This window comes from Cimex lectularius, unplaced genomic scaffold (genome assembly GCF_000648675.2).
Source record: "Cimex lectularius strain Harlan isolate CLEC.00 unplaced genomic scaffold, Clec_2.1 scaffold19, whole genome shotgun sequence".
In the NCBI taxonomy this organism is placed as follows: Eukaryota; Metazoa; Arthropoda; class Insecta; order Hemiptera; family Cimicidae; genus Cimex; species Cimex lectularius.
Window position 1 is genome coordinate 1,237,489 of NW_019392664.1, and position 24,723 is coordinate 1,262,211.

The window sequence follows — 24,723 nt, forward strand, 5'->3', positions numbered from 1 at the left end:
AACCCACCGTCGTAAAAAAGTTTTTTTCTTGCATTTTGATTCTTGTATTTAAAAACTGTTAGTACTAACATTTACTAGCTTTTATGGGAGTATCTGCACATGGATATCTTTAAGTAATATATTATCTTTAATCATGTAAAATGATAAATTTTGTAATTTTGTCTTTCTGAGTTTGAGACAGCGGTGCTTTGTTATTGAAATAAATCGAAAAATAAACTTAGCCAGGGCTACAATTTGAACTTAGCCCCTCTGCTATAATTTTGAACATGTCTTTCTGTTTTGTCTTATTCAAGTATGTTTTATTTTAAACGGGCTATAAAATGGAGACCGTGGGTTTGAAACGGACGTAAAACATCGCCATTTTGATAGGAACTATCGTCATCCAGGGCTTTTGAATAGGGGTAAATATTGAAGACTAATTTGCTGATTGTGAAACTGGATAATATTCGCACACGGTGTCTATTTGCAATTCGCTTTTATACCAAGCCCACATTGTTTTGCGCAATTTTCCTATGAAAATCCTAACGGCGAAATGTAAATTGTGCATCTTCGGACGTGGAATATATTGCGAAACATCCTTGAAATCCACTACTACAAAAAAATAAACGCAGAACTTTTATAACTACTAGTACTTCTTTTTTTTCTAGGATTATAAAATAAATTAAAACATAAAAAAACAAGCGGAACTTTCTCTAACGTTTTCGGCATCTTTTTGGCAAAATATTCATTCGTACATCCTCAGGACGAAAAGTGTCCAGATATAATCATGAAGTTATTAAATTTAAAATCGTGTGTTAACATTAAATACAAGATTTAAATAAAGACAACTGCAACTACTGAATAGTTTTTATTTTGTTGTTGTTTAATCGGTGTTTGTTGTATTCTCTATGGGGATTAAACAATTCTCGATTCGGACTTTTAATCTAAACCTCTCCAGTCCTGATTTTGGCCGGGGTTGAGGAAGGATGGAAGCCAGGATATTAATAAATTTGCTTCTCATAATAATCCTGCATTTAGCAAAGTCGCAGAGACATGAGAGGCCAAGTGGTAAATACGACTTTTTTTTGACAAAGTTTTCGCACAAACTCGCGATTATGTGGAAAATTTGTGCAACATACAATAAATCAAGGTTTTAATTCCAGAATATATTTGCAAAATTTCTTTTTATTAGACAGCTATTTAATATTTGATTAATAAAATGTAAGAACGTCAAATCACCTATTTCAATGAAAAGTGCTTTTTTTTAAATACTAGTTTGAAAAATATTAGACACGTGTCCGAGTCTATTTGCTAATGGGATCTAGGAGCCGAAAAAAAATATATTTCAGCTAATTGCTTTTGCTATATATGTATTTCAAGGTTATTATATATCAGTCGATTTTTTTAACCTAGGATAAGAAAATAATATGCAGGATCGTAATAAATGAGATCAGATATATAAAAAGTTACAAAAACGTTTCTAGTAAAGTAAAGTAGTTAAAAAATATATTTTGAAAGAAACAATTAGGATATGTTGCAAAAAATACTGATAAATAAAAAAAATCGTGGTCATAAAAAAATAGAAATTTTTGGACTGGATTACTATTAAACTTTATAAATCCTTTGGATTTTATCCAAATTGAACCTCATTAGAACTATTGGAGATCCTCATTTCTCTCCTTTGAGCCTACATTAACGAACATTAGATTTTATATTTTCATAAGTGAGAAAAATAAGGATGAAAAAACTCCTCAAACGTTTTATTTTATTTCTACGGTTCTAATTTATTTATCAAGTTGAAAAGTGTGTCATTATTTGTTCATAGGGTCCTAAATCTATGTAAAGATTCTGATAGTCATTTTTAAGTTATCACTATTTTTGAGATTTTCAAAAAGAATACATATCTCTGATTCTTTTCAAAAATCACAAAAATAGTGATGACTTGTAAATGACAACTAATCCACCAAAATCTTTACTCTATGAGCTTTAACTAATGGCACAATTTTTGTATTTGTAAATAAAATAAGAGGAAAATTTTGAGAAAGCAATATTTGATGATTTGCCCAAAAATTCAGGAATTTTTAAGGGTGAGATTAATGAATATCAACTTTGTTTCTTGCAAAAAAAAATTGAATTGCTTTGCTACAATTAATATAGTATTTTAATAGTTAGTGCCAATTTGCTAGCACTCAGAATCGTTTTTCTGCAAAGTATGTTGAAATAATTTTGTAGTGAGAAACAAAGATGATATTTGTTAATCACACCTTAAAAACCTGAATACAAAGTTTTGGATACATTAAAAAAAAAATTCTTAACCTTTCTTCTTTTGAATCGGTCCAATTTTTAAAAAATTCCAAAAATGTTTAATTAGCTGAAATTTGGGGGGGCCGCGGTAGCCGAGTAGTTAAGTCATCAAACTCTCGGCGTAGTAGATCCCGCGGTCGTGGGTTCGATCCCCACGTTGCCTCTGAACTTTTTCTGACGCCTAAGGGGACCGGTGAATTGAAAGAACAAAAGAAAAAACACGGCACTCATCAATGGAAGGAGCAGGATCAGATCTCAGCGACCTTGAATTTGGTCCCAACCCTCTTCAAAATTGAGTTTCTTCGATGGAAGAACACCGGCACACCGGGGGGGGGGGGGTCAAATTCATGCTTGTGTTGCGAGCCCCCAAAAATGGAGCCAGGGATAAAGTACAATAAGCTGTACAGCTGCAGTGCTCAGGAGGGAACTCCTCTAGTTCCTGGTATCCATTGAGAAAAAAAAAATAGCTGAAATTTACCCACTGGCAAAAATGCGCAGACGCTTGTCTAATATTTTTCATCCCCACGATAAGTTTTATTAAAATCAGTGATACCATTCTGTAGCCTCTTGTTATAGATAAATTATTAATATGATGATCAGTTACATATATGACACTTTACGTGTGAGCGCAGGTTTAATTTTTTTCAATAATCCTCATTTCTGTTGCATTAAACTTCAATTTTAAAACATGTAATAGTAAAATGGTTGACACTGAAATTATTTTGCTTAAAGTAAGCAAATAAAAACTTATTTTTTTTCCAAAATAAAGTCTATACTTTTATATATAACATAAAAATCCAAAAAGCATTATAAAAATTAAGTAATTTATCAATCTTGATTTTAAAGATAATTATATTTTCCTTCCTTCCAGATATTACAATATAGTAAATTTACAATAAAGTTACTTGGATTTAGTGTTAAAATGTTGAACCAATTAAAATATAAAATATTGTCAATATCATCCTTTTGATTTATTTATTTCTTAATGCTCATGCATTTCAGCCTTTACTAGGAGGAGCTTTACTCATTTTACCTTAATAAATTTTTTTCGTTAAAATTAAATTGTTATTTAAATGAAAACAATTCAATATTGTTATTGAAAAAATAGTTTTAAAAAATTGTTATTTCTCAGAATGGGCTAATTAAAAATGTATTACCCATGATCCATTGTCAAGAATGCGGTCTTATAAATGTAAATAAATCGTATAAACTTAATTATCATATAGTAAAATATAAATAAATCATTTTAGATTAAAAAAACATTACATTTTGAAGTAGCAGAACCCACATCTTTTGTGTAAAGGAGTGACAAAACCTTTTCTCCCCTACTTTAGAAACTGTGAAACGTGGTTAAAAATGTTAAAAAATAATTATTGATACAATTTTAATAGAACTTGTCCAGTCTATTGAGCTAAATTCATAAATTTATTATGAATAAAGTCACTTTAAGCTTATTTTAAATCTTGATGAAGGAAATGAGTATTTTTCTTTCTTTCAAATTCGTCTTATCCTTGATGTTTTATATACAGTTGGAAAACTCTTAGAGAAGCATGATTTAAAATAAACTACATAAAAAATTATTATGCAAATGTAGCAAGGCTGTAGTGAAAACTGAAATGTGGTTCGTGTCAGAAAACTCACGGAGAATAAGGAACAGCCAAATTTTAAATTGGAAGAGTTGTGATGTTCAGGAAAATAAAATATGATAAATTACCAAATTAAGGATTAAGAAATAAATAACTCTCAAGGTTGTTCAGCAATATTTTATGTTTTTAATGAGCCCAATATTTTAACACTGACCCAGAATATAAAAATAAAACAAAAAAACAAAGAAAGAGGAAAAGGGAATTGTAATATAAATGTTGTTCAAAGAACCTGTTCTTATATCAATAATAATAAAACAATTTTACATAAATATGTTATATGTGATTGTAATACTGTACTTTATTCAATATTATTTTTATTTTATTTTTAAGGTTATTATCACCATCGCCAGGATTCATCACATAAAGAAAAAATGGATGTTAGATTTGGGGTGAAAAAATATGTTACATATCTAATACCCTTAACCTACCATATGCTAAATGCGAAAGTAGCTGATTTTCAGAAAGATAGTGAAAAACCATTATTTAATTCATATCATGGTTACAAAACGTTAGGAAACGTATTTCCTCGACATATTGCAAATCAAGCCACAAAGACGAAAAATGAAGATGTAGGCCGTGCAAACAAAGGAAATGTCAAATTTAATGGTCCAACGTATGAGGTCATCAAACATATTAACTGTAAAATAAACACTCCACTGTGTCCCTTCCTACAGAAAAAAAGCCAAAGTAAGATTCATAATAAATTATATTATGATATGGCGAAATGGGCAGTCAAAAAATTTTTGCCAATAGAAAAAGGGCAATTTGAAAAAACTGCTTATAAAAATAAAAAATTTATTGAGAAATTAATTACAGAAGGGAAGAACATAATAAATATTGGAACTGAACAGACCAAAGGATTGATTGGTTTTGCGATAAAACCAATGAAAGAAATAAATGGAAAAGATGACATAAAAGAAATGTACAATGAAAATCAGCCCACTGAAAAAGTTAACCGATTTAATATTGAAGTACAACCCGTAAGCAAGCCACATGAAGTCACTGTAGCTCAGTTTATTTTAAACCAGCATAAGAACAAAATAGAGGAAGAAGCAAAACTTGACCATGCACAGAATGGCTCATTAAAAATCAGGAATAATTTTTACAACACAACAAATGAAGAATTGACAAAAGATAAAGCAAACATAGATGTACAACAGAATAGAAAATCTCCAGTTGAATACTTCGTTATTGAACTTGCGGACAAAGGTGAAAGAACATTTAATGAAAGTCTGGAAGGAGCAGTAATTAATAATGGAAAAACATATGAAAAATCACAAGAAAACAATGCTACAAATGATCTTCATAAAACAAAAGATAATACTCTTAAAGTTCTTCAAACAGTATTAAATGTGAATGAACGTGAAAAAATTAATACTGAGACAGATTTTAATAAACAACAATTAAGAAGAATTGTCAACAATCAGAGTCATCATGCTGAAGAAGAAATTATTTCACATAGTCCTTCTATGGTGACTAACATCAAGGATAATAATCCAAAAGATGCAGATAACATTAAAATTGACATATCTTCCGAACAGACTGAGATTCAGAAGAATCTTGAAGAAGATACAATTTTAATAATTGAAAATGTTGCAGTAGATTCCAACATTAAAAATATGAATGGGAGTGATTATACTGAAATGGAAATTAGTATTATTGATACATCTCATCTAGAAAATGGTAGTATTGTACCATTAGAAAAAGAAAAAGTTGCTATTATTGAAAATTTTCCCAATGAAAATCCACAACCCACTATTATAAAAATAGAAGTTGACAATGCTGAGAGCGATGTAGCAAGAGATGCCACTAAAGATGAATTTACTGAACATGCTGACGAACATAAAAGTGACCCTACTGAAGCCGAACGAGTGGTTAATATTGAGAATGGATCCGTTGTTGTTTCAAGTAAAATGAATGAAAATGAACACAAGATTTTGAAAAAGGATAGTGATAATAGAGATCAACTGCAAGTAGAAATGGCAAAGAATGATGAAGAAATAACTCTCAAAGAAAAAACAGAAATTGTGAGTGAAGGTACTTCACAATTTACATTGGATACCGATATACATAAAAGTGAGCTTACCGAGGCAGAACGAACAGCAGACATTGAGAATGGGTCTGAAATTTTTGAAGGTAGAACTATTGAAAATGAAGATAAACTTTTAACAGAAAACAATAATAATTTAGAACAACCTGCAGGAGAAATGTCTGTTAAAAAGGTTGACTTAGCGACTGAAAATAAAAAAATCGCTATTGAAGATATTCCTGAAATTGCAGGCAATTCTCTCATTACTAAACCCATTGAAGATGTTGGAAATGACTACAGTTTTAAAAGTTTAAACATTGAAAACGAGCACCAAATTTTAATAGAAAATGATAATAATGTGGAACTGCTCGAAGGTGAAGTGACTACTGAAAAAAATGAAAATATGCCCGAAAACAAAGAACTTATAATCGGAGATGTTCCAGAAAGAAATTCCGTCATTACTAAAAGCCAGTCTAATGAAACAGAAAGAGTAATCAATGTTGAGAATGAATTTGTAGTTTTTAAAAGTATAAATGATGCAAATGAACACAAAATTGAAACAGAAATCAATAACAAAATGGAGCTGGCTGTAGGTGAAATAACTGATGAAATGGATGAAAGAGAAGCAGAAACAGTAACAGTTGATGTCAAAGGTGTTTCTGAATTGGTGTTTTCTGGCAAAAATCAAAGTGAGCCGCTAGAATCTAGAACAGTAGACAATATCGAGAAAAATTTATATATTGAAAATCAACACAAAAACATATTACAGAATGGTAACAATGAGGAACAGTTCACAGTTGAAAAGGATCAACCAGCTGAAGAGAAAACTATTGATTTCAAAATTGATACTGAACTGTCAGTGTATTTCAACAAAAGTCAAGATCTACATAAAGGGTTAATTTTTGACTATCAACAAAAAACTATGTCAGAGGGTGAGAATAAAGAAGGGCAGCCTACAGTACAATTACTTATTGGTGAGAATGCAAAAGATATAGAAGAAGAAGAGAAAACTAATACCATCCAAGAAGTTTCTGATGAAGGTGGACAACTTGAATCTGGAATTTTAGTCAACCCTGAGAAAGATTTACTTGATGAAGTCAAAAGTATACCAACTGGAAATGAAGAAAACATTGCGGAGAAAAAGGAGCTGCCTTCAGCAGAAATAATTCTGGAAAATGATGAAAAGGATATCACAGCAGAAGAGAAAACTATTACGATCCAAGATTTTCCTGATGGAGGTGGACAACTCGAATCTGGATTTTTAGTCAACCCTGAGAAAGATTTACTTGATCAAGTCAAAGGTGTACCAACTGGAAATGAAGAAAATGTTGCATTGGAGAATGAGGAGCTGTCTCCAGAAGAAGTAATTGTGGAAAATGATGAAAACGATATAACAGCAGAAGAAAAAACTATTACCACCCAAGATGTTCGTGATGAAGGTGAACAACTTGAATCTGGAATTTTAGTCAACCCTGAGGAAGATTTACTTGATCAAGTCAAAAGTGTACCAACTGAAAATGAAGAAAACATTGCCCTGGAGAAAAAAGAGCTGCCTCCAGCAGAAATAATTCTAGAAAATGATGAAAAGGATATAACAGCAGAAGAGAATACTTTTGCGATCCAAGATGTTCCTGATGGAGGTGGACAACTTGAATCTGGAATTTTAGTCAACCCTGAAGATTTACTTGATCAAGTCAAAAGTATACCAATTGAAAATGAAGAAAACATTGCCCTGGAGAAAAAGGAGCTGCCTCCAGCAGAAATAATTCTAGAAAATGATGAAAAGGATATAACAGCAGAAGAGAAAACTATTACCACCCAAGATGTTCGTGATGAAGGTGAACAACTTGAATCTGGAATTTTAGTCAACCCTGAAGATTTACTTGATCAAGTCAAAAATATACCAACTGAAAATGAAGAAAGCATTGCCCTGGAGAAAAAGGAGCTGCCTCCAGCAGAAATAATTCTAGAAAATTATGAAAAGGATATAACAGCAGAAGAGAAAACTATTACCATCCAAGATGTTCCTGATGGAGGTGAACAACTTGAATCTGGAATTTTAGTCAACCCTGAGGAAGATTTACTAGATCAAGTCAAAAGTATACCAATTGAAAATGAAGAAAACATTGCCCTGGAGAAAAAGGAGCTGCCTCCAGCAGAAATAATTCTAGAAAATGATGAAAAGGATATAACTGCAGAAGAGAAAACTATTACCACCCAAGATGTTCCTGATGGAGGTGGACAATTTGAATCTGGAATTTTAGTCAGCCCTGAGGTAGATTTACTTGATCAAGTCAAAAGTGTACCAACTGAAAATGAAGAAAACATTGCCCTGGAGAAAAAGGAGCTGCCTCCAGCAGAAATAATTCTAGAAAATGATGAAAAGGATATCATAGCAGAAGAGAAACGTATTACGATCCCAAATGTTCCTGATGGAGGTGAACAACTTGAATCTGGAATTTTAGTCAACCCTGAGAAAGATTTACTAGATCAAGTTAAAAGTATACCAACTGAAAATGAAGAAAACATTGCCCTGGAGAAAAAGGAGCTGCCTCCAGTAGAAACAATCATGGAATATGGTGATGAGAATATAACAGCAGAAGAGAAAACTATTACGATCCAAGATGTTCCTGATGGAGGTAGAAAACTTGAATCTGGATTTTTAGTCAACCCTAAGAAAGATTTACTTGGTCAAGTCAAAAGTATACCAACTGAAATTAAAGAAAAAATTTTACTAGAGAAAAACAAGACTAAGGAACATCCCACAATTGAAAATATATCAGCAGAAGTAAAAACTATTGACAGAGTTTCTGAATATTCTAATGAAAAACAAGGTGAACTGCTTGAATCAGGTATAGCAGACAATATCAAAAAAGATTTCCAAGACACGATCAGAAGTATTAGCGTTGAAAATCCACATAAAATTTTATTGGAGAATGATAAGAATGAGCCCACAGTTGAAAAAGAAATAACAACAGAAGAAAAAACTACTGGCGAAAGTGAACCTGAATTGTCAGTAAAATCTGACATCACTGAGCCAATTGAATATGGGCAAGAAGCTAATACTGAGAAAGATTTCCAAGCTAAGATCGAAACTATTGTAATTCAACAAAAAATTGAATCAGATAAAAATGAGGAACAGTCTACTGCAGAAAAGGATTATAAAGATATATCAAAAGAAGAAAAATCTATTAACATTGAATTGTCTTACTTAAACCACACTGAACCATTTAAATCAGAAGAGAAAACAGACACACCTACTACCACAGATTCTGATGTAATACACAATGCTGTGAATAAGGAACAAATTAAAACTGACAATTTTATGAATGGACTTAAAAATATTGTTAACAATGATACTGAAGGTGAAAGGAAGACCCTAATAGAGGATATTATTGAGAAACAGCACACAAATAAAACTGATAGTGTGCTTCAAGCAAATGTAAGGAAACTCAATTTGTTTGAACATTTTGCTGATATAGCTACAAGGAGCAAGGATGAAAGGAATGGAACTGAAAACTCCTATAGCAATACTCAAAATCAAATAACCATAAATGGTACTAATGAGGAAACCATCGCAGATTTGCAACTAGATTATTCAGAACAAAGTCAATTTAATGAAGAAAAAGCCTTTATGGCTACGGGTTTTCCAGAACCGGCAAAATCAATTAACTCATCTGATATTACAAAATTAGAACACCTTACACAAACAATAAGTAATAGAACTTTTATTCCAGCGGAAAAGAATAACCAACTTAAAACCCCATATGCAGAAAGGAAACATATTGATTATAGTAAAAAGTGGTTGACCATACAATTTGAAAATAAAACTTTTGGAAGTACCAAAAAACGACTTGAAGAAGAAAAGATTAAAAATTCTGAAGGTGATCATGAAGTAAAATTATATGAATCCAAAACTATTATACGTCATAATGACAAGTCTGAGCCAACTGAAGTTCCAACCAATATGGAAGACGATAAGAAAGAAAAAACTTTGGACACCCACAATAAACCCTTTAAAATGGATATTTTTAGGGCAGAAAACCAAAACCTAAAAGAAAATGAAAATAATCATTCAGAAATTATAGAAACGTTAGATCAGAAAGGGCCAACAGAGCTGGACATCATAGAAGAAGAGAATAAATCACCGATAAAAAGACGTCATGTTCGCTCTCGTTCAGTGGAAGATGATCGTTCTGTGGAAGAAGGTTTATTACCATCTTTAACGATTAAAGATATGTCAGACAGTAATATGACCGAAAACATGAGGTCATTTTTAAACCAATTGGATAAGGATTCTATCTTAGATGTTATTAGTTCCATGAAACGAGACCATCTTGCTAAAGCAAAGCCAGAAGATAAACAATTTTTAGAAGAAACATTTGAAAAACTCAGGCTCTCGGTTCTAAACATGGATCAGGACAGCGATATGACTAACTTAAACCGCAAAGCACACATGCTAACTGATACTGGTTCAGTTTTAGGGCTTTTAGCTGAGGAATCATCAATAGTAAAATCAACTGAGGACTATGATTCTTATTACTACAGTGATGCATCACAGGAAGAAAGTGATGAAGCTGAGCCATCCTTTCTTGAAATGCTTTCTATCGCAAGCAGACACAAGGAAAAACACTTTTCTCCCAAAAACCAATAATTTTTTTTAATATATTGATTTGTGACAGTGCAGAAATATGCATAATTTATTTTAAATTGAGAACAAATAATAATGTTTAAATTTGAGTTTGAACATATTGCAAATAATGTTATAAACTTATATAACATTTTTATATTCAATATTACATATTTATTAGATTTTTATAATAAATAAAAACATATTATGTATGTGTGTATTTGTGATTGCTTATTTTTTTTTTTTTAACTGATAAAACTAATTGAAAAGTACTTATATCATAAAAAAATATAGGCCATAAATATTTCTCTTGTTTAAAAAAAATATACAAAACTAGTAAAACGTAGGCATTTTTATTGTGTACTTTAAATTTAAATTTGTTTTCCTACACTGCAAAACCCTATTTGAATCTCATCTGCGCTTTTTGAAGATATTAAACCATTTATTGACTGCAGACAAATTATATTCACGCTGAAAGCCTGAAACTAAAAAGATTGTCAAATGCAGGATATTTCATAGTTGCACAATGGGTGAGTAAATTTTGGGCAATTTTTCAAGGCCAACGGTATGTTGTTCCTCAAATTTCTGCTTCCCATTTTTATGTAAGTTCATCATTTCTTAAAAGTTACTGGTATTGTGGCACTCTATAGTTCAATGTATTCGTCCGTGAGAAGCTCCTGTGGTCCTGAAGTGAGGAGGCATTCCTCTTTGAATCTTCTTGTACATTAAGATAAAACTGTGACCTAGACCAAGACATAGAAAGCTGTTGCGTTAAGGGTTAAATTAACCGATTAGGATGATTGGGGAGAATAATGTGAGATTTCTGCAGAAGTGCAAACGGCGAAATGCTGAATGCATTTAGTAGTCCGAACAGCAAAGTTATGCACACTAAAATAATCATAAATGACCTAACAACATGAATAAATTTTTAATTAAAATAATAATTTTGTTATGCTATCCACAGTTCACAATGTAGGTTGTGGGAATTTGGAAAAAAAAATCCTTACTGGTTTTTTAATATTTTTTAACGTCGGGCTATTGACACATCTTCAGCAGTGCTAAATGTCAATTGATTAGAATAATTTAGAATTTTATCATTAATATACAAATAGAAACCTGTAACATAAATTGACAATTAATATCCAACCAATTGGTTTTTGTCTTTCAATTAAAATTAAATTGAACTAGTTATCAAATAGGCTAATTTCTGTTAAGTGCCCCATGAAACCAACACTTCCAATAATGAGATAATGAAAAATGAAAGATGTGCCCAAAATGTACAAAATTTTTTTTTTTTCAAATACCCTTTATCTAATTCATTTAAATTATTTTGAACATTAATTAATACAATAAAATGCAATTATAGAATAGTCCATTTTGAAGGTTATATGAAGCAAGTCATAAATTACATCATTTATTTTTTATAAATTGAGTTGAATACACTTTCAAAATCACAGAAAAAATTGTCTCACAATTTGCACATTGTAAACAAATGAATTTCATTACTTTTGTTTGGGTATGAATAAATTATTACGCTTTTCCTACACAGTTGGAAAAACGTAATAAGTTTATTCAAACGCTAAAATTTAAAAAAACACATTAAACAATAAAAAGAATAAGAATCAAGAATTTTCTACGCCTTTTTATTCAAAATTAATGACAAACTTTTTACAACTAAAAAAAATCAATAACTTCTTAATCTTCCAATGATGGAGAACCTGCTCATTAAATCTCTAATTGAGATTATACTGAGAATTTCACTGGAAAATTAAAATTATCAATTTGAAAAAGGAACACCCTGAAAAAAGAAACGATTCTGCATTCCTACAAAGTAATAATCATATATGTACAGAACAGTGTTTTAAGTATTAATAGAAAATTGATGCCATTGTGTCAGCAATCCGTCATCATCATCATCGTCATCCTCATCATCGTAATTGACATACATTTCATGTTCAGTTGTAATTAGCTCTGTTATTGCGCTGAAAGATAAGTTATATATTTTGAAACAAATTTAATTACAAAATAATTTGACTATATACCTTAAAATGTAATGCTCATCATTAGATGTTGACCAGTTTGTGACTCCAGGGTGGGATAACTTATATTCAAGAAGCCAATCCAACCAAGCTCGTAATTCCTAACATAACATTATTATTAGAAAATTTGTATCAAGAAAAACCAATAACAACTGACAATTATTAATTTAGCTAATGAGGAATGACAAATAAATCGTATATTTGGATTTATTTCAATTATTCTGAGCTCTCCTTCATCCTCCACACTAAATTTCTCACAAAAAAATATCAGAGGTAGAGGAAATATCATGGATGTATCAAAAAGAAACGTCGAATTGAGGCATCGCATTTTTTCATAGTAAACCAAAAATCTGAAATGCAAATTTTAATGTGTGAAGACTGGTATATCCATCTTGGATCATTTGTATCTACCTGCTTTCAAAACTTTCATAGCTATCATTAACAGACTTAGGATGTATAATGACTTTCTGGTTGTTTTCCGGTAACCTTACAGTTGTCAATATCTTCGTTCTTACCTTTTTAAGCTTTCTAAAAATGTACAAAAAATACTGTGTATGATTTTTGAGGTAGAAAAATAATTAAAATTATAATTACGTTATAACTGCAACATTGGGGTAGAGTGAGCCACAGAGTAATGCTTTTATAAGCGCAAGATTTTTTGAGTTCTTATTCGACTCGGGCGCTTTAACATTTGATGTAGAAAGATAATTCATGTCACACATTAATTTTGCAAACTGAAACTTCAACTCTCTAAAAGAAGGAAGGTATTACTTAAAAATATTATTAAATAATAAACAATACAAATATATATTGATTTAATAGTTATAAACTTACTGGAGTTGTTCTAGTATATTATGGGACAGGAAATTCCTATAACAAAAATGTTTTGCACTTTCCCAACTTGATCTTTTTTCATTTTCCCACAAATGTATAACTTTTGCCATAGAAAGATGATCACTTTTTTGACCTGAATCAAAATTCTTTTTGATATTATATACGTCTTCTTCCCTTCCCTATTGCAAATATATGTTAGTATGTGGGAATAACAAGGAAGAAATATGTTTAACAAACCATAGGTATGTAATATGCATCTTTGAAGGAAAGGCTGGCAGCTATTGAATACATTGTGTCTATACAGCTAAACATAGAGGCCAACAAAATCATTTTTCCTGTATGTGGATCTACCGGTAAATTAGCAAGATGAAACCCTAACGGGGTCAGCTTCTCATCCTCATCCAAAGCATTCATACTTGTTAGAAGCTAAAAATATATAAATTAATTATAAACATGAAACTATGTTATAATAACTTTATAACCCAGCATTGCCCAGGGAGATAATAAAGATTTTTTTTTAAATATAATTCCTGACGCTCATTATTTGTTATATGTCCATTTTATAATCTCTAAACCAGCCCGGCATTAAAAAACAAATTGTGAAAGTTTCATCGAAACACACATACAAACATTCACTTTTAAAGTAGTACACACTTGTAGACAAAATTACACGACTCTATAGACAAATCGCTGATTTTGTTTGTAGACTGTTGCGGAACAAATCCTAGATGATTTAGAACCTTTGTCACACATCCACACCTACACAACTCAGTTAAACGAGTTTCTGCAATAACATGGCAAGTGAGATAGCGGCCTGCGGATTTGCAGCTTGTTCAGTTTTAATTTTTGATCAAAAAAGGAAAATTAATTGTAAACACTGGTGGACAAGGAATGTTTTGGCAGATGGTCCTAAATTTGGATTGACTTTTCTGGACAAATTAATATTAGAAGATAGTTCACATTTCAGAAATTTTACCTGGCTAACCATCACGGATTTTGAAAAATTGCTTCTTACGGTGGGGAATAAAAGATGCAAGCAAGACGGTTTAGAACAGCCATTCCATCCTCCACACGACAAAATGTCTCAAGTTTTCTATCCGAGCTGGTAGACCATACACTTGCAATTTTTGTCTGCAGGTATTGCAGAACACTCGATTCCCAAATTTTCTATAGACAATCACAGAACTTTGTCAATAGATACAAGTTGTGTGATTTTGTCTAAAAGTGTGTACTAGCTTTTACACATAGATATAAAAAAGTAAGTACTTCGAGTGATAATTCAACAGCATCAGGATTGGGCGGATCCATCACTTTAGCAAGAAAAGGGGCAATTTTTCCCAACTGGAGGATTTTCGCCTGCAAAATCACTTCTTCCAAACGAATCCTCAGCATTTCTGGTAATTGGTATGCAGCAAAGAAATTTTCCCTGACACTGATATAAAGATGGTAACAAATTCCTTCCTGGACTCTACAAAAATACAATATTTAATAATCTACTTTGCAGTTCATTAAACTAGTGCATACCTTCCAGCTCTTCCTTTACGTTGTTTCGCATTAGCGCAGCTAATCCACTCTTCTTTAAGTGTCAAAACGTTATTTTTAATATCAAAATTCTTAACTTTGATTTTCCCACAATTAATAACGAAAACAACATCATCTATTGTAATAGATGTCTCGGCAATGTTGGTTGATAAAATTATCTTTCTCATACCTTCAGAAGAAAAATTTCAAGCTTTTAGTACAGGTGGCCAATAGAAAAATAAAAATTATAACTGACCTGCTGGCGGTCTATCAAAAATTGTTCTTTGGTTAACAGTTGGCATTAAAGAGTGCAAAGGAATTATCACATAACGACCTGTCACACAAATAAACAATTAATCGTTTAAGTGCAACTGAATTTGATTCATACTCACTAGAAGGAAATTTTCCAGATTCTGTCATCTCGCGGTTTAAAGATTTAATCTTTTCCCATCCAGGGAGGAAAACCAGGATCGCACCAGGACCTTTATTCTGACAAATATGTGTTAGCAAGGCAATAATCAGTTTGTTGTTGATCTCACTGCTTTCTGGCATCATTAAATTTTCTATTGTCTGTTTTGAATATTTACCTGCGATATTTCTAAAACAAAATGAAAATTGTAAACAATACTTTATTGTTACTTCCTCATTATGATTATATTGTACAATTATTAGTAATATTTTGTGGGTTTTCTTATTGAAATACTTTATCAGTATCACTAATTAAGAGCACTTACTAAGTTGTTATGAAAAACCATGTGCCTAAAGAAAAAAAACGTTTAAATTTTGTAGAATTCCCTCTCATTCAAGGTAACCAATTCAAAAGGGTAGACATTAAAATCATAATAAATAAAAAAAGTTCTAAAATGTACCGCCGAATGGAAAGACATATTAACATCAGGACTAAATCATGTTGAGGAAACCCGATGACTTCTTTCATTTATGTGAAGTTTAGCAAGGATGCTTCCTGTCACCCACCCTCTTCACCCTGGTACTGGATGCAGTCTTGCATGCATCCCTGGAAGGAAGGAAAAGAGGTATTCAATGGAGGTAAAATTGGAAGACCTTGATTTTGCTGATGACATTAGTCTCTTGGTACCAAGAATAAACGACCTGCAAGCCAAACCAATGGCCCTAAACAACAAAAGGTTAGGCTTAAAAATAAATTGAGAAAAAAGAAGAAAAAAAATTGATGAGAATAAATCTTAGAACTGCTGATGCTGGAAGATGGCAGCGATGAAACAGTAGATTCCTTTACCTACCTGAACATATAAGCAATTAATTCACTATTTTCGTGGTCCGCTTGACCAATTAATACATGACAATTAATTAAGGTTTTTAGTTGAGATGAAAAATGGCAAAAGGAGGGAAAACTCATAAGGTGGGGTTGAGACGGGGAGTTGATGTCCGAGTGGATCGAGGTCACGATAGCTCAGGTGGTAGAGCAGCGGCGTATTTAGCCGAAGGTCGTGGGTTCGAGTCCCTCTCGTGCCATTAACTTTTTTTCATCTCAACTAAAAACCTTAATTAATTGTCATATAAGCAATGTTGAGCTCGAACAGAACTGCATCCATGGACTTACTGTGAAGTTGTTACAAGTGAAAATGAAAGGAAAAAAATTTTTTGCACTGGGGTGGCCAGACTCGGGCAGAGGCGAGGGTGCCTTCGGCAAGGTTGAGCGAGGCCTGGAAGAGGCCGAAGACGTGCGGGTGGTATTTGGAAGCTGAAGGAGGCCCAGCCAGGGTTAGCGGGGACACTGGAAAGGAGTGGGGCCCAACCAATGTGAACATGGAAGCTCGAGCTGGGACTGGTTGGTGTGGATGAGCCAGGCGAAAAAGTAAAGAAAGCATGTGATAGAAGTGTTTTATTTAATTATTTTGGAACTTTTTCTCATCATCATGGAGTGGAGGGTTCACGTGTGCTAGGGGAGAACCGCTCTGGAACGAGAAGGAAAAGAATGTACTCAAGGTTCGAGCTTTTAATTTATATTGTAAGGTTGGTTTCTGGACAGTTTTGTTTTTGGTTTATTTTTGAAGAGACTTGTTTTATTTTATTTTTTTTTTTTCGTTTTATTCACCATACAGAGGACATTTTACTTTCTTGTTGTGTTTTTACTTTTTATTTTGTTATTTCACCCGAGGGTTTCAGTTTTCTAAAAAAAAGAAAACAAAATATAAAAACAGTGTGGCACCTGATTATTTTACTTTTGGAGACGAAGTGGCCAAAGACCAAAAAAAAATCTGCATTGAGCCCCAGGTACCGGGCGACCGGGTGAATTACCAACAGTCCGGCAAGGAACCGGTAACAAAGTATGCAAAAGAAAATGGAAATTATTTTAAAAAAACATTGAGAAAAAGGGGCAGTGCCAGATATGCCCTAAAATGGAACCTGCAAGGATGTTGGACAACCGAGGCAAATGTGGAGACGATCACTGGGAAAGGAACTTTTCCTGGAGTCAGGAAGTCTTGGAGAGGGGGATGGAAGAACTTTAGCTCTCTTTAAGAGCAACAGGAATTAAGTCAAGAAAGTCAACAATCAACAAGCATAAACAGTAAATCTAGCTTGTACTCCTCAAATAACTCAATATTAATCAACCAAATCCTATTGCACAAATCTGTATTGCAATTTCTATTTAACAAAAAAAAATGAAATGCCTAAAAATTGTTGTTGTGCACAAGGAATTTTGTAATAACCTAGTTGATGGAATCCATGCACGTGAAAGCTCAAACACTTAAAATATTTAAAACCAAGATTCATGTTCAAAAACAAGAGAACATAAACTCACACTTAATTATTTACAAATATTTTTTAAAAATTCAAAAGAAAAACAATCAAATCACCGATAAAATGGACCAAGAAGTTTGGTTTCTTCCAGTTCAGTCTTTTTCGCTTTTCTTTGTTTGTTCCTTTTAGTTGAATACTGAAATCTGCAATAACATAAATTATTCTTATTTTGTATAACTTGATTTGTATTTTATCTTGTAAATTTTGTTTAGAGCGTACTCATTTACCTTAACATTTCTATGACATCTTCCAAGTAATATTCTTTAACAGGGTAAGTAAATCCAGGAATGTTGATTGTTGGACAGTTGTTAAAATATTTTGAAAATTGATCTGCATTGAGAGTAGCACTCATCAAAATTACTTTTAAATCAGGCCTCTAAAAAAGAAAAAAAATACAATGTGATTTATTTATTTAATCACCAATTAAACTACCCAAAAACTTACAGCAGGAATAATGTCTTTTAACAGGGTTATGACCATATCTGAGAGTGTATCCCTTTCATGAATTTCATCCAGAATGACATGTGACACCTTCTTCAAAAGTGGGTCAGACCTCATGAATTGCAGAAGAACCCCTGTTGTTACAAACAATATCGAACCAGATTTTCTTGGCAGAGATCTATAATAAAATAAACAAATAATCAATCAGGAAAACAATTACGAGACTCTCGTGTTTACCTTTCAAGTCTTATTTGGTAACCAACACTATCTCCAAGCTTTTCTCCTCGCTCATCGGCAACTCTGGCTGCGATGGAAATCGCTGATATTCTCCTTGGTTGGGTGCAAATAATATGCGTCATGGAACCATTTGCATTCTCAATATTGTCTTCCAGAATGAACTGAGGTACTTGTGTAGTTTTTCCACATCCTGAAATATACTAATGTGATAATACTGAATGTAAGAATAAAAACTTTGCAAAATAAAACCTTACCAGTTTCACCGCTTATTAAAAGAACGTTATTTGTCTTAAGATGTTTGATTATTTCAAATTTTTTTGACATCGCTGGAAGTTTTTTTCTGAATTTCTGCATCTCTTGGTATTTCGTACTGGTTGCTTTGTACTTTTCCTGTTCCATATACATCCAATCTTTCTGAGCATCTCTATTCATCTGTAAATATACAGTTTATTTAAAAGCACTATATTATAAATTTGCATAAGTTCTCACATCTGTAGTGTACTCTGAATGAGAAATTATTTCAGACATCAGGCCCCCAATTGAATTTAGAAAATTTTTCTTAAATGTGCTCTCTTCAATATGTTTGTACTTCTCTTCATCTGTTTGACACGTTTTTTGGCCGTCCGCTCTATAAAAATACAATTTACATTTACCCCATAACCCATAAAAAGATATTTTATTTTTGACATTAAGGAACCAGACAAAAACTGCAAAAGATCAAAAACTTTCAAAATGTAACTATACCTTAGTTTAGTTATACTTGGAGGGGTTTGAGTAGTTACTTTGCTCAAGATGTTATAAATTTGCTGCTGTTTCTTTTCACTGAGCTCAAGGGGAATACAATCCTGAAACAGAATCCATAAGCAAAACTAGTAAATTACAGCTCAATTTATAACTACATACAGCTTTCTTTATCCGCTTCTCTTTCACTTCTCCAGAAGATTTTGTTTTAATGCTTTTTAGTCTGTAGAAATGCCCTTTAACAAATTAACATAAAGATAGTGAGTTTTTCTGTCACCAACTGTGACAGAAAAAATTATGTTAATACAAATAAATTGCATACTCTTTTTTTATTTTGTATACATACAGGAATTATATATAACTATATTAAGAATTATTAATTATAATTATTATACATTAAACTATTACTATTCAAATTATATCGTTATTCAGATATTGTGAGATGCGGTCGGGTGTGATGTAGGTTTCAGAAAAACATTTTACACAGAAGACAAACACTTTGAGCCCTGAAGATGATCTCAATAAAAGATGGAAACGTTGGCACGATAAAGAAAATGTTTTTCTGAAACCTACATCACACCCGACCACATCTCATGATATCTGAATAACTATAGATTAACGGTCACTAATCTCTACACACTCAAATTATATCATTGGAAAACTCATTAGGAAAGTACACTTCGGTCTTTGAAGCAGAAATACATGCCATCAATGCTTGTGCCCTGGAAAATCTTAAAAGAGGTTACACTGACCAAAAAAATTCTCATAAGATCAGATAGCCAAGCAGCCATTAAAGCATTAGCATGTAAAAGAATCACATCAAAATTTGGCAGTGAATGCATCTGAAATCTCCAAACACAACAACCTGATGATATCTTGGGTGCCAGGGCACAAGGGAATTTTGGGTATCGACAAAGCAGACAGTCTGGCCAGAGGAGGATCTGCAAGAACATACATAGGCCCTGAACCTTGGGATAACAAAAACAAATATAGAATCTTCCATCGCAGAATGGATCCAAACAAAACAAAAAGAGAAGTGGATAAACTCTAGCAGTGCTAGACATAGTAAACTTATGGTGAAACACCCTCACCAAGACTGGCAAAAGCATTGCTGCAACTGGAGAGGGCCAAACTCAGAGGAGTGGTAGGACTACTAACCGGTCACTGGCATCTGAGAAAACATCTACACAACATGGGTATATACAACGATGATACCCATTTGTAGATTATGTAATGAGGAGGAAGAAACAGCCACCCATATCATCTTCGAATGTAAAGCAAGAGCTCAATGGAGATTTAACCAAACGTACGGAAAAAAACTTAGGGAATCAAAATGCAGCAGCGAGAGTCAATGACCTGATACTTCTAAGGAGAAGCATTGAGTCTGTTGCTCTGAACTAAGGAACTAGGAAGGTACAATAAGCCAGAAGGCTGCAGTGCCTGGGGAGCGCAAACCCCGCTTCCTAGTATCCTTTTTTACCATACCATTGGAAACTACTTAATATGTCTAACCATGGGATGACCACGACCATGTGGTCTGAGATTAACCAATACATTGGTACCATAACCCACTAACAGCGGTGTCCCTAGAATGTATTTATTTATCCTCTCAAAAGATTTAAAACTGGACACCTACAATTAACATTAGTTTCATGATCACGTGTTTTTTTTTTTAAGTTTTAAAGCCATTTCTGGACAACATGATTTGACATCTTCACCATTTACATAGGTCTGTGGGATAAAGAAACCAGTATTTTGATCCTTACCAATCATCTCAATCTGCTTATCCTCTAGCTCTGACAGACATACAGAAATTATGAAGACAGATGGAGAAATTATGAAATGCGTCTGACAAACCAGCAAGGATAGGTAGGGATCTAATTTCTTGCTCACTTTACTGGTTCCATCTACTAACAGTAATTCAAGTGTCAATCAATTCAAAATATATTCATCAACTTGCAGACCAACAACCACCTAGTCTAATGAATGCAAACGAAAACAATGTACTTTTTGTCAAAAATGCAACAGATGTCACAATTCAGCATTAAGTCCCTGATGTAGACCTAGCTCTATTGTTGGAATCAATTATCATTACTGTTCTGCTGGCTTAGCCACTGTGTCATCAAAATGGCTGAGATGAAAACGGCACTGAGATAAAAGGCGTACTAGTAGAATTCAGAATCAGGGCAATCTTAGAACTATCCTTTCTAAACCTTTTAGATTCAACAACAATCAACTATATATTTTTCAAGCTCTAAAATTTAAACAATTATTTTTGAAATGTTCTTGTTTGTATTTCTTTAAAAATAACCTTTTTGCTGGATCAAACAATGAGTATCAAAGAAGACAAAAAGTAATTACTAATATTTTTATATTTAAAGTAAATACTATTTTTTATTTTAATTTTTCATTACATGTTGTTTTTAGATTTCTTTACAATCATAAAATTAATTTTAGCAAATTTAATTCTCATTATTTGAAACAATTTGTTAACTGTAAAAATTTTAAATTTTTAATTTGAACTTTCTTTGTGGTATACGTGGCAATTATCGTATTCTTTAATTTTTATTTTATCTTTATTTGGATTTATTGCATTATTTTTGTTTTTCTCTCTTCATTAATTTTTTTCTTTCATTTATTTGATCTTACACACCTTTTAAGTTCTTTTGATTTAATTTTTAGCAATAGTTCACTGACATAACTCCTGCCACCTGTTACAAGCACTGCTTTTAAGTGAAGAGACGAAAATCTGCAGATTGGTTGAATGACTTACTTTTTATTTATTGTTTTATTATTTTATCCTTAATTTTTTTCTCTATTTATGTTTTATCTTAATGTATTACTGTACTTTTCAGAAATAAAATTATTATTATTTGTGGAGCATTCACCGCAACCAGACCACAATGTCTTTATTTTCCATTTTCTTACATTAGAAGTGGGATCGGAAGTGCCTCCAATATACCGGCTAGTTTAAAAAAAAAGTGTTTTTGTGTGCCTCCTTTTGCGGAGTAGAAGAAAGAATACTGAACAGAAAATTTAGTCGTAGAAGTTCCACAGAAATATTTTACCTGTTTGGTGACGCTACTAATTTAAGACTTAAAAAAAATTAAACTGATTTAACTATAATTATACTTTGTGCTATAAGTTTTAGTATGTGTTCAGACAGAGGTAATTTGTTTTAATTTTCATAATCAGTACTAGAACTGTACCACATTGATTAGTGTTCTTGTATTTGCTGTGTATTTCTCAGTGTGTTTACGTCTCTAATTTTAAAATTTGTAAATTAAATCTTTTTCATTCTGATAAGTTCAGTTATAAAAAAAAATCGGTCAGTTAATGGTCGAGCCAGTGTGTTTTGTTTGAGTATGTAATGTGCTCAGTGTCAGTCAAGTTTGTGGTCAAGCCAGGGTGAAGACTGAGGTCTCACCAGCGTGGTAAGTTTTGGGTCTGGATTTATTAGTAGTCTCACGAGTTTGTATCTGTCTCGGTCCTGTTAATGATTGAGCCGGGATGATCACTGAAAATGATGCCATACTATTTCCCCTTGCTTAACACTAAGAAATTTTTTTTTCAGGTACACGTCCTTGTGAGTGAAACTTTCATCAGGAATACTCTGTTTAGGAGGTTGATGTTATCAGGCCACAATAAATAGACTTTCAATGTCCAATTGATTTTATTACCGTTTTCAACCCACTGGATCATTCTAAAGGTCATATAAAGTTTTATATGTATAATCTTTAAGATACCGGCATCACAGCACATCAATGTCATTTAGAGTCATTGTTGCAAGGTTAATAAATTTAAGTTTTTTTAATAAAAAGAGTACTATGTTAGTCATCTCAATGGACCGTCGGACCCTGACTGAACAATTCTAAGTTTTTCCAAAAGGAAAACACGAACCTGGAAAAGGGAAATATCCAACCACACAGATAAAATAAAAATGTATAATTTGATCTTATGAAATCCGATAAAAAGCTATATTTACCAAAAATGCCGTGTGATGGAAACAAAATAAAAAAAATGCCTTGTTAACAAAAAAAATAAAATAAAATAAAAAATTCCTCTTAAGAAAAAAACAACACAATTTCACCTTAATCAATTTAAAAAAAAAATACTACTTATAATCACGCTTAATTAAAAGAAGGAGCGGGCACACTCCCTGAAGGAACAAGGATTCAGGAATTTACAGAAAAAATAAAGGATTTGGCTCACCGTCATTGACTCGCTCATGTCCAGTCACATTTTTCTTATCTCCCGGGGAAGAAGGTCCCCACCGGGGTTGTTTGTGTACCAATTTTGCACCCTTACAACTATATAATAAGTGCTGTGATGCCTGTATCTTAAAGATTATATATATGCAAGTGTATTTGACCTTGACCCAGTGGGTTGAAATGACATGACGATTTAGAGACATTGTTGCAAGGTGTATAAATTTAAGTTTTGTAATGAAAGAGTACAATATAATAAGTGCTGTGATGCCGGTATCTTAAAGATTAGACATATAAAAGTGTATTTGACTTTGACCCAGTGGGTTGAAACCGGTCGGTAATAAAGTCAATTGGACATCTATAGGGGCCTGATACCATCAACGTCCTGAACAGAGTATTAAAGCTGAGGTCCATAACATCCCACTGCTGTTTTGGGTTTCATCAGGATTGGCTGGAATTGAGTGATGTCGGTATCATGCTGACTTAGCTATTGTGTGATCAGACCAGCCGAATCAAGGCGTTCGAGCCTTCACCGCAACCGAACCTCATTGCGTCTTTTCTCCATTTATTTTACACTAATTGTCAATTAATTTTGCGGGTTGGAAAGCTGAAAAAGTGACAAACCAATGGCAGCCCCTTTCGCCCAGAACGGATGTCTGGGAGCAGCCAACTCTTCTTCGGTGAACTTTGGGAATCTGCTGTTGATCTGCCTGCTCGGCTCTCCATGTTCTGTCGACAGTTTGTTTTTTCAAATCAAACTCCATCCCATTTGAACAGATTAAAAATTAAGTCTTTGATTTCAAGCTCACCTCTACCACTACTCTGTTTCTTCGAGGTTTTTGGCATTTCGTGAAGGCGCCGGTAAACAGGAGGGAAAAGTTTACCTGGACGTAAAATTATTACGGGTTGGATCCAACCTTCAGATCAAATCGTGTTCATTCATGGCTCGACCCTCCCTGGACTGTGCAGTGCCCACGGTTTACCTTCCAGCGGGCAAGAATGCCTACCGAACGAATTTACCAACAAAGTAGAACAGAAAGACTGAAAAAAAAAATGTAAAGAAGAAGGTTACACCGTCTCGCATGGACACATTACTTATTCGTGATGTCATAAAAACAAATGGTTTTATAGAAAAAATATAACTGAGATTTTTTTTTAAATGGCAATTTTAAAAAAACAAGTAAGAAAGTCTTTTTAATATTTTTCATCCTGTGCTTAACAGTTGGACCTGTGTTCTGAAAACGCCTGGATTTCTTTAGTTTCAGTTTATGACAAATATCATTTATTTAATTCTATTTAAGCTTTTTTTAAATGAATTAACTTAAAAGTCGGT

General features: G+C 32.7%; 2 protein-coding genes across 2 annotated transcripts; one reads left to right on the forward strand and one right to left on the reverse strand.

Annotated features, from left to right (window-relative positions):
* Positions 1-942: 942 nt before the first annotated feature.
* Positions 943-10,639, forward strand: LOC106662246 (titin-like). Its single transcript, XM_014386168.2, has 2 exons — positions 943-1,047; positions 4,260-10,639. The coding sequence occupies exons 1-2, from the start codon at positions 966-968 to the stop codon at positions 10,610-10,612; spliced, it is 6,435 nt and encodes a 2,144-aa protein (XP_014241654.1). The 5' UTR covers positions 943-965; the 3' UTR covers positions 10,613-10,639.
* Positions 10,640-12,215: 1,576 nt separating this feature from the next.
* LOC106662298 (ATP-dependent RNA helicase DHX36-like) lies at positions 12,216-24,462 on the reverse strand. Its single transcript, XM_014386304.2, has 21 exons — positions 24,200-24,462; positions 24,015-24,119; positions 19,345-19,418; positions 19,186-19,286; positions 18,931-19,069; positions 18,696-18,873; positions 18,442-18,631; positions 18,208-18,382; positions 17,991-18,139; positions 17,820-17,906; positions 15,375-15,580; positions 15,239-15,316; positions 14,986-15,172; positions 14,728-14,929; positions 13,699-13,887; positions 13,462-13,640; positions 13,222-13,377; positions 13,039-13,155; positions 12,785-12,977; positions 12,631-12,728; positions 12,216-12,570 (listed from the first exon to the last, which is right to left on the reverse strand). The coding sequence occupies exons 1-21, from the start codon at positions 24,234-24,236 to the stop codon at positions 12,450-12,452; spliced, it is 2,961 nt and encodes a 986-aa protein (XP_014241790.1). The 5' UTR covers positions 24,237-24,462; the 3' UTR covers positions 12,216-12,449.
* Positions 24,463-24,723: the final 261 nt, after the last annotated feature.